Source organism: Gallus gallus, chromosome 3 (assembly GCF_016699485.2).
Source record: "Gallus gallus isolate bGalGal1 chromosome 3, bGalGal1.mat.broiler.GRCg7b, whole genome shotgun sequence".
Classification (NCBI taxonomy): domain Eukaryota; kingdom Metazoa; phylum Chordata; class Aves; order Galliformes; family Phasianidae; genus Gallus; species Gallus gallus.
Genome location: NC_052534.1, coordinates 54,146,649 through 54,164,372, shown reverse-complemented (window position 1 = coordinate 54,164,372; position 17,724 = coordinate 54,146,649). Strand labels below are relative to the sequence as shown.

The 17,724-nt window shown below is 39.5% G+C and overlaps 1 protein-coding gene across 8 annotated transcripts in view; it reads left to right on the top strand.

Moving 5' to 3' along the window:
* ARFGEF3 (ARFGEF family member 3) overlaps positions 1-17,724 on the top strand; it is an 85,687-nt gene that overhangs the window by 6,680 nt on the left and 61,283 nt on the right. For all 8 annotated transcript variants that reach the window (XM_419718.8, XM_025149178.3, XM_025149177.3 and 5 more), the window contains exons 3-4: positions 9,528-9,609; positions 12,345-12,476. In XM_419718.8, the coding sequence (XP_419718.3) occupies positions 9,528-9,609; positions 12,345-12,476 (214 nt within the window). The remainder of the gene's footprint in view (positions 1-9,527; positions 9,610-12,344; positions 12,477-17,724) is intronic.

Genomic DNA, 17,724 nt, shown 5'->3' with positions numbered 1-17,724 from the left:
TTCCATCCACTTAACTTTGCAGACAGTTCATCCGTTTAAAGAATACTGAGATCCATTTTGGCTTCTACATTGTGAAGAAATGTTTGTAATTTCATCATTTCATTTTTCTCTGCTTTATCTTGTGCACTGTTTCTCAGAGCTTCTGCTGGATGAGGATGGATAGGAAAACTGGATAGGGATGGATAGGGAAGCTGATTCATTGTTATGGTTATTTTCTAAGTTTGATTTAAAAACCAGACTTTTTTTTAATATGTTATAGAAGACCTTCTTTCCATCCAGCACCCCTAATTTTCTTCTTCCTAACTACAAGTAGACTTTTAACTTATCTGTGTGTTGTTGAAAATTCTTACTTCAGAGTTTTTAAGCAAACTTAAAATGGATGGTGAATAATGAGCAGACAGAGTTACTATTGCTTGTGTACTTATCTGATGAGATCAGAGCTGCTCAAATGTAAAGGTTTGCATGTGCTTATTATGGGGATATATAAACAGAGGGGAGGATCTATCAGGAATACAAGCAGACATCATTTCTGACTCAGGAAGTATGTCATCTATCATCTCTTGTGGCAAGTAGGGAAGAGTGTTAGTCTGCTGATTGTTCTGTTGTCCATTACGTACTGTCCCATCTGAGAAGTGGGCATCTCTGATAATGGTTTTGTGAGTTACGAAGCAGATTGTCTGAATTATATTTGTACATGAACTTAGCTGCAATTTGTGATATCCTATTAACATTTGTAGTTGAAGAGTTTGTCCACAGCATCACTTGGGACTATGATCTTTGAGTGCCACAGGCCAAGAGAATAATGTACAGCATGCGTCTTTCTGTAGGAATTTAAAAACAACAAAGTAAATACTTCAAGTTTGTAAAGTAATGTATTAGCACACTGGTTGGTAAAACATTGGAGTTCATGGTTTATTTCATTGTACATCTATCTTAAATCACGTAGAAGGGGAAATTTTTTTTCCCTTTCTGTATGCTAGTTTTACTTTGGTATCTTGTTAAGATCTATAGATAGCAGTACACTGAATTTCTTATCGCTTTATTTGGGAGTGTTTCATGAGTGTAGCAGTTTGTCTGGCCAGGAGAAACAAGCGGGGAGGGAGTAATGACTGTCACTGAGGTTGATTTTGTTGTTTTTTTGGGGGGGGGCGATTGGAACGGGTTGTTTTGAACATACATCTGTCTTATTCTTTATTAAAACATTGCTTCCTGTTCTTATTGCCACAACAACCTGGCATCAACTGTTCCTGTTTTCCTCTTGAACCTGACTGCTGAGTACATGACTCATGCTACTCAGCTACTACAGAGTTGCTTCCTGGCATTCAGCAAGTGTGTGATGAGTTGCCTGGAAGGCCTCTGGACAAGGAGTTCTAGTGGCAGTGTGGATTGCTGAGCTGCATCTCCTTGTGCTGTCGGTTTACCTGCTGGATCCAGAGTTTGGGGGCATTTATGCAACTCACGTTGTGTATATAAATGATGTACACACTCTGATCTCGATTAAAAAGTTGCATTCCTTGTCCTAATGCATGTGTGACCAAGTGTTGAGAACGGCAGTGCAGTGCTGTCTGATACAAGATTTTGGTCATTCTGTATGCTTATTCGGAGATCTGTAAACTTGTCCTACTTCTTGTCTGATGAGCATGTATTTCTGTCTCAACAGAGCTTTGCATCTGTTCTGGGATCACAAAAGTGACATAACAGCATCGGGGAGGGAAGGAGTATATAGGGTCAATTTCCATTGTGCATGTCTGAATTCTTGCTGTCAAGACATGATACCAGGAATGCTGTAAGGCCCCTTGACCTAGCAGTCCCTAAATACCTGTCAGCCAGCGTTATGGCTCTTGAAGGTAATAAAGTTGGTAATGTGGGAAAAAGTACAGGGGTTTTGAAAGATTATTTCTGTTACTCTTAGAAATCATACATTTGAGGTGAAAGGGGCCTTACAAGGTCATCTAGTCCAACTCCCCTGCAGTGAACAGGGGCATCCACAGCTCTTCTTTGTGTGAGTTGATATTGGTTTGTTTGTTTGTTTTGGTGTTTTTAAAGATACATGCTGTTTAAAAGTTTAGGCTGTTTCGTGAACCAGATTTTTGCCCTTCCTGACAGTCTTTGTAGCGGTGAAACTTTATATTCAGCACTGCTTTGGCTCTTTGTTCCTTTTATGGATTTTCTTGAACGTCTGTTCTGGATTTGTGGCCAAAGCCTGCAGTTACTGTGGGATTTACGTAATCTATTCAGTATAGGAATAGCACCAATAAAAGATTAGAGCTGTCATAGTTTTGAGCATTTGTCCAATTTGTAACAACTGAAACATTGCCCTCAGGATGATAATGGGATAGCAGCATGTGTGTGTTAAACATCCGATCGCTTTGAGTACTTGCAAAGGAGAAGAAAGTGAGAAAATCAGGAGTCTGTTGATAATTGCCCTAGATAATGAAACTGTCTGTTGGGGGTGTGGAAGAAGAGTTGTGGCACCGAAACTGTGTGAACTGTTTTCTTTGATAAGCTTTTGGGGTTGCAGGCTCGGGTAGTTCAGTGAGTACTCTGCCCTTGGGCAGGAGGTATTCTCTGAGAACTGGTACTCTGACCCTCACCTCATCCTTATGCTTATTCAAATGCTAATAAATAAGATCTGCTAAAGGATACAGATTATTTTATAATGAAGACATGTATCATCAAACTTAAGAACAGAGTTATGCACAAAGGGCAATAATATTTTTTTTTTTAGGGAGAGTGGTGCTGTATCACAGAGATTACATGATATCTTTAGAGACTGGAAGCACCCTGATTATTATTTCAGCCTTGTCCACTCCAATACTGCATACAGTCTTGTTGTCTCTCTTCTTTCATGGAAGGTACACAGTGTGCTTATATTTGTTGGGTTTTTGTTGATTTTTTTCTTTTTTCCTATTGAGAACGGTATCAAGCTACTATCTGGGAACATTGTGTTGAAATCAAAATGTTATTAGCAAGTATAGCAAGGAAGTGAATGACCTTAAAAGTACTGTCTAGCTGAGTAACAGTTCTGAGCTATTTAATTACTATAGCTGGTATGAGTTCTGTTGTCTCAGCTGAACGGGAGATCTAATTGTTTGTTTGCCTTTTCCATGAATAGACCTATTCTTCTGCTGTTTGGGCAAATCCATTAATCTTGGAAAATATGTAGATAATAAAAGCTAACCTTTTTAATACCATTATATCTTCACTTATAATCTCATTCAACATTTCAGATTGAATAATTGTTAAAGTTCTAGCTAACGAACTATATGAAGTCAAGTTTAGACACCGTCCTTCTTTTCTTTTCCCCTCCATCATAATTTCCTTTAATATGCAACTCGTTCTTCACTCCAGAGACGCATTCAGTTCATTGCAGGGTGATTATGCTATGCCTTGGTTGGTAAAGCAAAAGGAGGGTCCTCATCAGAAGGTTTCAGCTTTTGTCTTTTATCCTATTGCTCTAAGATTTCTACAGATACTATCAAAAATCTTATATTTGAGTAGAAGTGTCCGTTGCAGTCATCTGATGTGCCTTGCTGCATTGTGGAGGCTTGTGAACCCCTGTACTAATATGCTGCAAGCTCCAAACCTCTGTGTAAGCTTGACTATTATTCTCTTTGTGAATGGGATATCCATATTTCTTCAGTAGAAAAAAAATAAATAACTGCAAGCAAGGATTTAGAATCTGTTTTCTTCACATTTTTTCAAGCAGCAACTCTTAGTGTTAATTTGCCATTCCTCCTCCAGGTTTGCAGTACTTCTGTTATGAACAATGAAGTTGCTCTTGGAGCCTTTTGTCAAGGTTCTTCAAGCAATCATGGGAAGAGAAACGTTACAGATGTTTCTGCTTCTATATGCACATCTGTTCATATTGACACTGCTGGAGCTTTATACAAATTAATCACGGTTTTTCTATGGGGATAGTATTTGTTTCTCTTTACTGTATTTAATGGTAACAGCTGGGAGTATGTCCAGAATTTTGAGAATTTATCTTTACCATTTATTTTCTCATGGTGGGCCAGATTTTCTGCTTGAGTGAGTGAGGTTAATGGTGTTGTGTGCTGTGATTGCTCATTTTAAGCAGTCAGGACTGAGGAGCCCTTCTCAACTGTCAGTGCTACTCTGACTAAAATAATGTCAGACTCTGGCTATGACTGTTCTGCTGCTTAGCAAACAGCTTATCAGAAAACGGCAACAACAGTGAATCAAGTCATTATCTGCTCTTTGACGGGGTTGTGAAATATTCTATAGAATGCAAATTGCATGCTGATAACTAAGGTTATCAGCCCTGAGGTTCTGAATTTTTCTTCTCCTATGTAATTTTCAGGGGGGAGATAATGCAGAGTGATGTTTTATTTTTAATCTCCTTTTAATCCATTTTCCAAAAGCTAATATGATTATGCCATTTGAATGAAAGGAAATAACTTCTGTGGTGGTAACAAATACTTTATTTGTAGTGTCTGTGCCCCTCAGTCAATATGGTGGAGGTTAGGTGAGCCCTGGGACTAATTCAGGCCCTCACAAGAAAGAGTTAAGTGTGCCTTTTCCTATTTTCATTACAATTTTCATCATGAGATTGAATTAATGAGCCATTATTCTCTTCTCACTGAAGGCGTTTTCCACTACAATGAGGATACAAAGATTTTTATGATCTCTTATTTAAAACAGTCATCTGTTTTGTTCTGACCTTTTTGGCAGTCTGTTTTGACTGGCCTGTTGTATCATCCCTTGTGACAGACCTGCAGGGAAAGAGGGGGGTTGATGAGCCATGGCAAACTCAGACTGTTAGAAAGGTCGTTTTAACCCAGTGTGCTGAATCTAGAGGCTATTTGTGTTCTCATGACTCATTCTGCAGTTTGTGAAGCTGACGGTGGTGGAGTGGGGTTGCTCAGGCAGGACCCACCTGTGCTCCAGATACTGGTTGTGGATTATGCACCTATTCTTGTCACAGCCTTCCTGCTTGACCATGGGCAGGCCTCTTGAGATTCAGTCCCACATCATGGAGGTCTAGTAGCAAAACTCCAGGTGGCCTATGTAGGAGCAGGACTGAGTCTTCATCCTTGGATCCCTCTGCTTATTCTGTTCTGCGTGTTGCAAGGTCCACACTTAAAAATGCTGCTGTCTCTGATGAAGGAGTGCCTGCGAGTGCAAATAGTTAGTGTTTGAAGCCCTTATTTATTTATTGGGCTTCAGAGTCAGGGAAGAGAGTGGGTGGCACTCTGTTTTCAAGGGAGGAGGCTGCCTTCATGCTATACTCATTTGTTCAATGCTTATGTGCTATACCAGATTTTAATGGGAACACTGGGGTTAGGAAAGCTGCTTTGTTTCTCTGCAACTACGTTGTCTCAAAAAATCATTATTCCAAACCCTTGTTCTGGAGTAACTCTTGCCACGTCCTTTACATGTGTAACATAAGAAGCAAAGAATGATGAAAAGTGCCCCTTTGTGTTCATACCCCCCTCTGTGTTGTACCTGGCTCTTATCATTCAGATTTAAGATGGTACATGCACCTATATGTACGTGCACACTTGTGGGTATCAGTAAGTAAATTTGAGCATTCCAGTGTGAAACTGGTTTCTCAACGGTAAAATAAGCAGAAAACATTTATGCCTTTTTAAGTTTAAAGTCCGTCGATGTGCACTAGTTTATTCTGAGAACTTCATGTAAATAGTGTCTTACATGTGTAGCACTATGCAAGCTGAATGTATTGTCAACTTGATGCACTACAGTAGACAGTGGAGTAAGCAATGTGATCCCATGGCAGGGCACCATGGGAGCACTCAAAACAGGCTGCAATTATAAAACAGTTATAAAGTGTAAGGGGAAGCCTCAATCCCTGTCTTAATTGCATTCTGAGACTGAATTATGGTTTACATTATCCCTTGCACAACCTGATTGAAACCAGTTCTTAAAGGGTACACTTTAATGAGGAGTAACTGTGTTTATTTACGTCATCATCTCCTGTTCTGAGGATTGTCTTCCTTGTCCTTCTGTGTTCCCATACTAACAGGTGATGCATTTAAAGAGCGGATCAAACTGAAGTGTAGGAGATAGTCAAGCTAATCAAACACTATGAGGTATCTGCAGGTTTTTTGTAGCTATACCATGGAAATACTGAAGGTTTTATAGACAGAGTGTATAACAAGAACAGGAAATGACACAGTGCAGTTTGTTTTCTTGAAGAATACAATGGGAACAGAGGCTGCAGCTACCTTAATTAGATTTTTTCAATTAAACATTTTTAGCAAGGATGAGAAGTTCTGCTAATTGAATCTGTTCTAATTTCCATCCCCCTGTTTGTCATGTTTTGCTCTTCAGGTTGGGAAATATCTCAAGAAACAGCTCTTGTTGTTCTCTACTGATTACAGTATATGGTGACAGATGGCAGGCAACATGCTGATGTGCAGAGTAGCTACACATAAGCCATAGGAACTCCCACCTGTCTTCATTATAATGAAACTAAACTGGATCTAGACCAGTGATTTAGGACTGCATTGGCTTTCTCTTCTACTACCAGTCTCATCCACTTTAATACAAGAAGTCTGTTGTGCATTAGTAATGCCCTCTAATATTTGTATACTATTGCAGTGAACTGTAGAAAGTCTAAAAGAAATGTGATATTCTGTCCTGAGGAGGTGCAGGTCTAAATAACTGTTAATTTTTAGCATTTCTGCAGTTGGTACTATACACTACTGAGATTTCTTTTTGTGTGTTTCTGGCTCTTTCAATACCACTTAATGCATTTAATGTTTTGGCACCTGTTGATCTACTAATTTCAAATGTAAATTTGTCCAGAGGGTGATATTGATGACTTTTACAGTAGACTTGAATGTGCTTTGTGTTGGAGAGGACTTTCTGGTTTAGAGACATGCTACAGCAGTACTTCTCACAATTTACCTATGTGCTACATGTGTTCCCAAGTCTGGGCAAAGCAGACAATAGATGCATAGGTGATACTCAGTTCTATACTGGCCGAAGGATTGCTGTCTGAACCCTGGACCAGATGTTTTGACAGTTTCTGTATATGTCAGTGACTGAACTCTTGAGGAAATATTTCCCAGATGTTCCACAGTTTTAGCCATTTTAGATGTGAAACCTATGGGTCTTTAAAAGGTCTTTCTAGCTAAAGCAATTCCAGAAGGATTCAAGAAAGGATCTTGTGAGAAAATTGGGCTTTGTGCCTACCAATTTCTCAGAGCATTCTGAGTGAAGCAAATTGACTACCTTTTTGTTAGAAACCTCTTTTGAGATGCACATGGAGTCTACTTGGGAGTTCTTTAGAAATCTGTGCCATTCAGGGTTATTTTAAAAGCTGCTTTTGGTGTTATGCCAGATGGTCTTTTACAAGTTCCCGTAACTGGGAAGAACTTAGGAACACAGAAAGACTGCAGATCTGTCTCAAGAGATCTTTGCCAAGTGCAGAAGCTTACTAGATTACTTAACTGAGCCATGCCTGTGACTCTAGTCTTTAATTTGTCATTAAAGAGGAAAGAGCTGCATTTCAAGGAGTCTACAGCAGATCTGTGCTCCTTAAGAGTAGCCTTAATGATGTGTGCCCCTTTTGAGGCAAGGTGGAGGGAAAGAAAGGGATACTAACTGGACCCACTCAATATAAAGTTGATTTTTGGAGTGGATATTCAGTGTTCGGCAACCCCATCTTTATTTAATCAAAACAAAACAAGAAGGCAAGTTCAAGTTTTGCCAGTTTTGGAGGGAGATTAGTAGGTTATGGGCAGACTGTGGCAAGGCATGATTTTTAGGTAGCTTTGGCAATTGTCTGAAACTGCAGCAATTACTGCACTAACCTAGAACTTGTTAGTTAGGAAGGGAAAACCTGCAAAAGAAGCAGAATACACACTATGGCATAGTGTGTTTTAATTTATCAGAATTTGTTCCTTAAGAATTCTAGGAGAGTTGATTGATTTTTATCTTGATATACTTTTTAACATATAACTCAACATTTGGTCAACTGAAACTAAGTGAATTCAGGTCAAAGGCAGCTCACGGGAAAGAAGAGTAAAAGAGGAAAAGCGTGGTAGCCTTAGAAATTAAACATTCTGACTCTGCTTTCAGAATACCAGGGTGGGTGAGCTTGAATACACTGAGATTTTAACACAGAAGCATGCTCCAGACAGTCAGGACTGTTCAGTTCACATTTAGGCAAGAAAATAGGTAGCTAGCATCTTCTTTTCCTTCTTGCCCTCCATACACTTGTCTCTAAGATTGGAAAATTCATGCAGGTGATCCCAAAAGGGTTCTTTGGGGTATGATACTGACATTTGGAGAGCTAAGACTCTCAAGGGCTGGCACAGAATAGTTTGCCATATGCAAACCTTGTTACACAAGTGCAAAACTAGACTCTGTGGGTACAGATAAGTGCCTTTATGATATATGACCTAATGAAGTGTTGCAGATCTTCAGGGAGACTGCAGTCAGACGTGGGCTAAGTATCTCTGATTGGGAATATATTTCCTGCCAGTGAGCAAGATTAGCTTAAAAGGGCTTATGGTTGCTAAGTGTTCTCCAGATGCTGCAAACCTTCTCTGGTGTAGAACAAGAAATAAAGAGAGAAGTCACAGCTCCAGACAATGTTGTTTTAGTCTCCAAACAAGAAAAATCCGGTGTCTGAGCACTGAGTCAAAAGCATCTAAACTACTACCTCGGTCAGTGGGTTATTTTAACATGCAAAAGTTTGTGTTATTCTATAACCAAAGTGCAGATTAATCATAGTTTTTGCACATGCTATTTCATATGTAAGCATTTGTCTACACACCTCATAGAATCCTAGAGTCACCAAGGTTTGAAAAGACCTCCAAGATCATTCAGTCCAACTGTCCACCTGTCACCAATATTTCCTACTGAACCATGTTCCTCAGTACAACATCCAAACGTTTCTTAAGCACCTCCAGTGTTGGTGACGCCACCACCTCCCTGGGGAGCCTGTTCCAGCACCTGACCGTTCACTCTGAGAATTAGTATTTCCTAACATCCAACCTGAATCTTCCAGTTTTTTTTTTTTTTCTCCATTTACTTTTGTCTACACTATTTATGCTTGTGGGCAGCTAACATAACAGGGCATGCTGTACTGTGAAGGAGGCCACAGACCAAAACTTCACCAATAAAAGGTGGGATCTGAAACTACTTTTCTGGCAACCTGAATATTAAATAGAAGTCAAGTGTCTGAAGTACGTATGCTTATAATGCTGAGATGAAGAATCAGTAGTGATCTGTGAATCCCTTTTTTGTGCTTTGCACATTCATTTATGCATACAGAAGGCTAACAATTGAGAAGTATTTTGTGAAATTTCAATTTAAAAGGCTATTCTTAAAAGTACGTGAGGACATATGCCAGCTTTCATTAGAGGGAAAAAGTGCCTCATGGAGTTGTTGTGAAGCTCTCCTTGTTTACTGTATGCAACTACTATCTTATTGAAAATGATACAGACCTTCTGGAACATTGTTCTTTTGAATACTAATTTTAATTCCATTGTTCCCATTCACATTTATTTGCTTATTTATTTTTACTTCAGGGAGAAGTGTCTCCTTCCTCTCCAACTGGCTCTGGAATCGAAGAGCATGAAGTTGGCCCAGCAGGCTCTTGCAGGGATGCAGGTATGGCTTAAGAGTGGGGTGTGTGTATGTTAGTAGGTAGTGGGTGTCAAGGAAATTCAGGTGTTCTTTTGAAAAATACTACAGGAGATGTGTATGTCTTCTGGTGGATGTAACAATGATGTTCATATTTCAGTGTTCAGAATTTAGTGTGCAAGTGAAGGCTGTTGATTCTGTAGAAGCTTGAAATGTTCTGCACATAGGTGGGAGTTCCTGACTTTCAACATGAGATGGAGATGTATTCTTCCTCGTGTGGCCCTGTGCCCTCAGAAAACCCTATCTTACAGCTGCTTAATTTCCAAGAAATTAGAGTGAAGTGATGAAGAAGTTAATAAAAGATCCTGAAGCTGAATGTTTTTGAAATTGCAGAAGAAAACAGCAATATAGCATGAGAAACAAAAAGGCACTATAGTATTTGACAGTATAAAATTAAAACACTTTACCTTTCTTTTAATTGGATAAATAGCTATGCATCAGTAAATTATTACCACTTGAGAGATGCTAGCTGTGGAAGAAACTGTGGCATTTCACACTGCTGAGTTGTGAAATGCCTGCTACTGTTTTTCAACAAGAAGCTTCTCTCTCAAAGAGTAAACATGAAATTGGGAAGCGTAAGGATGTAAGTTCAAATTCACTTAGCTCTGCATATGAGATATCAAGCGTACTGTTAGAAGAAGTGATCCATATGGAGGCACAACATGGTGGTATGAGGCTTTATCTAGGAAAAAAAAATATTTTCCTTAAGGTTACTGTAATTGAGCTTTGCCTTAAGAGCACTTGGGAAGATAAATGCCATAGTTCTTTCCTCTGTCCCCTTTCTCCTTCTGTCCCCTCAGCTTTTTCTGCTTAGCATTACACTAAATGGTAGGGAATACTGCTCTGGTCAGCTGCGATCAACTATATTGGCTGTGTTCCCTCCTATCTTCTTCTAAGCCCCTAGCCTACCCACTGGCAGGGCAACGTGAGAAGCAGAAAAGACCTTGGTGCTGTTGAAGAACTGTTCATTGATAGCTAAAACACTGGTATATTATCAATGCTGTTTTGTTCACAAACCCTAAGCACAACACCATGTGGTCTACTATGAAGGAAATTAACTCTATCCCAGAAAAAAAAGAAAAACAGTATAAGCATAGAACATAGCACTACAATGTTCCTACTTCTACAGACTTGAAGCTAGGAGGGAGCTTCAGGACAGAAGTGATGCGGAAAGTACAGGGTAAAGTGGACTATTCAAAGAGTGTTCTGGGACAGAGCAAGGTTTTGTTTCCTGGAAAGTAAGACAAGGTAGTTTTGCTCTGCTGTTGGAACATCTAGGAGAGGCAGCTCTGGTAAAATATTTGCCTGGATGCATTTGTTGCAAGAAGCTGCCACTAATAGGAGGTACCAATGAAGATGCATCTAGACTACGCAGAAGAGGAGTTTCCAGTAGAATTCAGAGGAAATTGTTCCACTGATCATGTCCCCTTGATGTGTTACCTAACTTGTGATTCTGATTTAATTGTTTGTTCTTCATAAAGGAGCAGTAAAAATAGTTTGGTGCTGTTATGGTATTTTGAAATATTCTCAGTTTTGTTGTAGAATTCTGATAGAGCCTGGTTTGTTTAGGTTCAATAAATAAAAATAGAGGTGCTTGATTTTTTTTTTTTGTTTGTTTCTTTGTTTTTAAACAAAGAAGCAAAAAAGCCTTTAGGTAAAACAGCAAGAGTAAACAGTGTTTTATTTGGGTAGAAGAAGAACTTATGGGTATGAACTGGTTGTGAATAAATTGAGGCCGGAATGTGAGAGGAAGTTATTTTTAGAAACTTGTTGATTTTTATGGGGGAAGTGTGAAATATCTGAAGTCTTCTTGAAATGGGACATGGTTAGCTCAGGGAAGTGAGAACGTAACATGAAGAGCCCAGTTAGGTGTTGCTGTCTATCAGTCCTACTTTCAAGCATGAAAATAGACTCTTACAAAAACCTAGTGATAATCTCTCATGTCCCGCTAATATTTTTCATGTTGATTCCCTCAGTCTCACACATCTCCAGTTGTTGGAAGATGCTGGCTCTGATAGTGGCTTTTTCAAGACAAAGGAAGTTCTGATTGGTCTGAAATACTTAGCCTGAAGATCAATCAGTCTGTATTGAACCCATCCCTGGGTACCATATTTGTGGTTCCTAAGCCAATCATTTGCTAGCAGTACTCTCCTTCTGAGGATTTGATAGCATTCGTGATAAGTCAGTTTTGAATGACGCTAAACGTGTCTTGCCAGTGGTCAGAAATGCTACATCCACTGTGCTTGTGTTCTGTGTCTTTCAGAATCAGAAGACAGCTGAATCTTTTGTCTCCCAACAAGCAAGGTATCTGCTAGCACTAGTTTGAGGTCAGGGTACTAACCTATTTGGGGATTTATTTTTTTTCCACTTTGTTTTGGAGGGATGGAAGGCATTACTTAGAATGGTTTGTGATCTCACATCAGCTGCTGATAACTGCTGTCTTCTGAATGCGCCAGAGGCAGGGTGGGAAAGACCCTGCTGGAATGGCAGCTGGTTCAAAAGATAGGAACTTTTCCTTCACTGTGGCTTGGATTTCCCAGTTTTTGCCATACTTCTTTATATTACTGGATCGTTTTGAATTTTGTATATAGAACATAGCCACTGTGGTACCAACATTAGTAGGCTTGGTGTAGTAGTTAACAGCAGCATTAGTCAGAGGCAGTTTTGTGTTCAATCTGTGCATTGCCATTTTCTCTCTACAGAAGCTGCTGTCTGATGAGCGGTTTGTATCCGTGGAAACAGACTCGGATGAGAAACAGTTGCTTAATCAGATGCTGAATGCCGTCAAAGTGACTCCTTCGCTCAACGAAGATCTGCAGGTTGAAGTGATGAAGGTTAGTGTTTGCCACATCTCAGTTCTTGCAGCAGAGACTGTATAACTGATGGGATTAGCAAACAAATTAGATGTTGTCTTGGAAATCTTCACCATAGGAATGGTATTTGATTCCTTCCTTCCTGTTGGCAAATGTCAGTTGCTTTCATTTCTGCTTGGTTTGTGTTTTCCTGGGTAAACGGGAGATAGTTTGAAAGAACTGTAACCGCTACTGTTAATACAGTCTGAAACAGGACAAACAATTCACTCCATGGTAATTCAGAGGTAAATGACTTGCAGATTTAGAAGTTTGTATTTGGTATTAGTGCTCACGGGTTGGACTGTACAGTTTTGTAATTTTGAAACATGTAGATAGGTGCTTACTAGTTTGTGTTCCCTTTGTAAAATGCTAATGAGGGAACGTGATGTGTCTAGGCACCAAAATGTTCCTGGACTAATTCATAAGAGAGCTTATGTTCTGTATACTCGGTGAACATTTTCTACTCTAGAAATGCTTTAGCATTCTCCTGCTTGTGTGTTAGGAAGCCTAGGTGCCAGGAGGTATGGTTTTGGAAGGGAGGTGCTGTGAATTTTCCTTGCCCTGTCACTGAAGTTGGTATATTATAACTTGCTAGTACTGTCGTGAAAATAGTGACTTCCAATACCTGCACTGCTTACAGTGCACTGCAGTACAGTGGTGGCAGGTTCCCATGTGTTTGGATGTAAAGTTTGTACTTCAAGGTTTGATGTGCAATTGCTGTTCTCTTGTAGAAAAAGTATTCTTCTGGTGGTCATCTTGTGTGTTCGCTATACCTAATACTGATTTATATGTTTGAATGTACTTATTTGACTGTTTACTTCCAAGTGCATAGACTAAGTGTCTTTATTTTTTTCATATGTGTGACATCTTTGTTCTAAAGAATATATGTTACTTGCTCTGAAACTTCTCTGTACTAGCTGTACTCTGCCAATGAGGCTGGTTGCTTGCCTGCAGCATGCATTCTGTGCCAGAACATGCATAAGGTTGAGCCTAGCAAGAGAGAAAGAGGATCATAGAATCATAGAATGGCCTGGGTTGAAAAGGATCACAGTGATCATCTAGTTTCAACTCCCCTGCTATGTGCAGGGTCACCAACCACCAGACCAGGCTGCCCAGAGCCACATCCAGCCTGGCCTTGAATGCCTCCAGGGATGGGGCATCCATAACCTCCTTGGGCAACCTGTTCCAGTGTGTCACTACATTTTGTGGAAGCAGGATTATGCCTATAAACAGGCTTAACTTGAGGCATTCAGATCTGCAGCTCTAACCCAGCGTGCTTCTTTCCTTTCTTTGCCTGTGGTGAGAAAGGTGAAGGATTACCTGGCAGCACTTCCGAACTGGCACCTTCTCACTTTTTGTTTTTGTTTGTTTGTTTGTTTTTTATCTTCTTGAGTATTACAGACTCTGGATCTTCGTGTACATTGTTTCTTTGAAATAATGATGCAATAAGCAAAATAAATAAAATATTTACATACTGTTTTTAAAACAAACAACTACCACCAACAAAGGCAATGCTCACCTCCAATTTCTTGCAAAAGAGAAAAGGAAACGTTGTCTTCATTCTACTGAGTGAAATTTTAATGTATAATTCCTTTCCTAAAGTTCTGGATAAATGAAGGTTAGAAGCGGATATATGGTAAAAATCAGATTTTGTCTTTACAGCCCAAGAACAATGCAAAACTTTTATTTTTATTATTTGAGGAAGATCGGACGGCCAAAAGATTTAAACAGAACATTTAATGCTCAAGAGACTTTATATCTGAGACTTACCTAAGAGCCAATTCAAGTAGTAGGTCCTTTTAGATTATAACCTGAAGGTTGCAGATGCAGTTGCAACTGCATCTGGGAGTGGAGGTTTGGGAGTGTGGTGAAGTCCTCGGGATTTCAAGCAGTTTGTCTGTCTCAACAATGTGTTTCTATCCCTAGATCTGCTAAATAGTGTCGTAAAGGCAGCATACAAGTGCACTTTAGACTGGGTTATTCCATCCAGAGGAGCTCAAATACATTTTTATGCATTGCAGATATTAGATGCTCCTGAATGTGAGGTCTGTATGAAACTGGGTCAGCAGTGATTCCAGCCTGGTTCTTTATGGCTTGCTGCACAGTTGTCTCACAGGTATTGCTTGCTGCACAAAAGTCTCACAGGTATTCACAATGCAACCAAAAGCTTTTAGTCATGTAAAATAGATTCTACAATGGAGGTACAGAAGTGTAAATATCACTGTAATTTGCTGGCACCTAATCTTCAGAACCACTTCAAAGCTTATTTGGGAAGTCATATCCAAAATATCTTCTGTTGTTCCCAGTAAGTGTCCACGAAAAATTCACACTTCACTAATTATCCATAGCAAATGCTTTGAATATTTATCTATATGGCTCTCTATCATTCATCTGTTTTGTAAATGTGTGTGAAGGGATTTGATGAGCTTGGGAAACAGTGTAAATTTTTAACATTCAGGTGACTGCAAATTGGTATTGGTAGTAGGAGGAACACAGGACAGAGGCATAAGTGCAGGTAGTTGCTTTGACACACTTTTGGGAACTATTAATTATTATTATTAATCAAATACTATAGGTTATATTATTATTATATATTGTTTTTATATAATCAATCAAATATTATTTAAAAGGGGCAGCATTAGGCATAAATGGAATAGGAAAATTGTAGTGGTTGCTGTAAGTGAATGAAAAGGAATACTAGCTGGATGTCTTCCAGCACTGAGGAAACTGAACAGTTGAGGCCACTGATGTATAAGTGGAACAGCACTCAGCAGTTTACGGCTAGGTACCAGATCCTCCCTATTTTTAAGAGTGAGTGTCATGGCATGCTCCACAGATTCCCATATTGGAATATCACGGAAACGGCACAGTGGCAGTGTTGAGGGCAAGGCTGGAAACTGGTTGAATTACATCTTGAGCAGCCAGAGAAGATTAATACTGCCGAAATGCAGCTGTCAAGAAATGCTCAAAGACACTGTAACAGGTTGTCCAGAGAGGTTATGAATGCCCCCTCCCTGAAAGCATTCAAGACCAGGCTGGATGGGGCTTTGAGCAACCTGGTTTAGAAGGAGGTGTCCCTGCCTATAGCAGGGGTTTGGAACTAGATGATCTTAAAGGTTCCTTCCAACCCAAACCATTCTGTGGTTCTGTGATTCATCTCTCACAATACCTCCTCTGTGATAGGTGAAGGTGATTTTTGTCCTTTCTATAAACTGTTTAGAAGTGGAATCTTACTTTGTGTAATAATCAAATACTAAATTAAACTGCAGGCTAGAGATTGCTGGCAATATCATCGGTTCTTCTGTATACCAGCCATGGATTGCATCTCTCCCTTAGGTGTTTCATCCAGAGCAATTCTGTGGGAGAGAGTTCCAGAGTAGTTACTCTGAAGTTCTTGCTCATCTTTTTTCAGAATACTGTTAGTATTAGTAAGTACTCGGCAATTCCTACGTGAACAGTAGTAGTGTGCCCAAAAGAAGACGTTGGTCTTCTCTGTGAGGAAGGGGAAAAGGCTAAAACTTCCTGGCATGAATGTGCACTAGTAACAGATGCAAGCATACTGGCTGCATTGTATTTCCCATATACTTATAATGAAAGGTGTCAGTGGTATATGAAACTTGCATGCTGTTTAAGTGCCAAGCATCATATGTCTTTAGAGTATCTCAATGGCTATGCTGTCTGCATATTCTCGGTACCTCTAACATATCTGGACAGCAATTTATTAGTGTTTTCACACTGAGAACTAAATTGAGCTTATTTATGTGTTTTAAATCATGCGTAAAGATGCTAAGAAACCAAGTAATCTAAAAAGTGTGATCAACAGAAACAATGGACCTGATGCAAGGCCACCTTAGCATTTACCTTGCTGTTGCCATGATACTTCATTATCACACTGAAAAAAACCTCATATATGCTGAACCTGTTTGTGCTTTTCCTATGCTCAGCTGGCTGTGTCAAGGGAATGGAAAATCACTCAGTACGGTACCTTGTTATATCTTCCTGTAATCCATCAGTAAGTTGATTGCAGTTAAAAATGGAATAATATAAGTATTTTTACTTGTATATTTACATTATAGTATTTGTATAAGCTGGGAAGGAAGAGCTATGTTGATCATTAATCAGATGTTATCAGTTTTATCAGTGATGCACCAAAGTGACTCAGTGCTCTATTGATATGTTTGCAGATTTATAGGCAAAACTGAGGGGTGGAAGAGAAGAGGGAGTAACTCACCCTTCACACTAGACCAACGATGTGGCTGGCTCAAATGTAGGAGTAATTTGGCTGTGTGACATAGGGCTGCGTTACAACTGAGTGAAACGCAAGGCTGTGTCTTGTGTTGAGGAGTAGGGATGTTTTGCTGGGCTTAGCACTAGGCGAGCAAGCAAGTAATCTGCCGCAGAAAGAATTTCTGGAGAAATTCTTGACCGAAGATAATTATAATGGGTTTGGGTATGGTTGTGGTGTATGGAGGATCTTGGTTTCTTTTTTGGCTAGCTGCTTTTAAATTCTGGCTTCAGATGCTTTAAAATGGCTGAAGTACTTCTGCTTTGTTTAATTAGACCTTTGTTTGCCAGAGCACATGCAATATTGACAAAAGCACTACTGGACGTGGCCAGATCAGCAGAAGAAAATGAAACTAATGTATAGCTGAGCATTTTTCTTTTCTCGCTCTGATTTTTGGTAATTCTTCAGCTAGAGGAGCTACAATTTAGCTTTGAACACAACTCTGGTGCCAAAGCAGAGGAAACATAGCATGAAGGAAGAAGCTAGGGTGGAAAGAATCCAAAGCCACAATGATTTTTTTTTTTCCCTCTTTTCACTGAAGTTACGGTGACTTCCATTTAGAATTTGACAGCTACCTTAACAATGCAGTGCCTCTTTCTGTCTATTTATCTGTCTGTGGTAGCATTTTTCTAAAATAACAAAAAGATATTAAAAATAAAAAATTGAGAAGCTCAATGAGTAATTGCAAGATAGTGGGTGAGTCCTCACTCAGAATAAGCTCTCCAGATAAGATGGATATACCAGAAAATAACAGGCTTTGGCAGAAAACAAGAAAGACATAATTCAGCTTTGAAAATTTCTGGGAAGATTCATTTACATGGTATTTCTGCTACTCTACTTGTGGTGTTTTTTGAAATAGACTTGTGGATTTCCCAGAACCAGAATCTGTTCTTCCAGGTTTGCTTGAGGGAGGGTTCTTCTAATCCCTGTATTTACCTATTACCC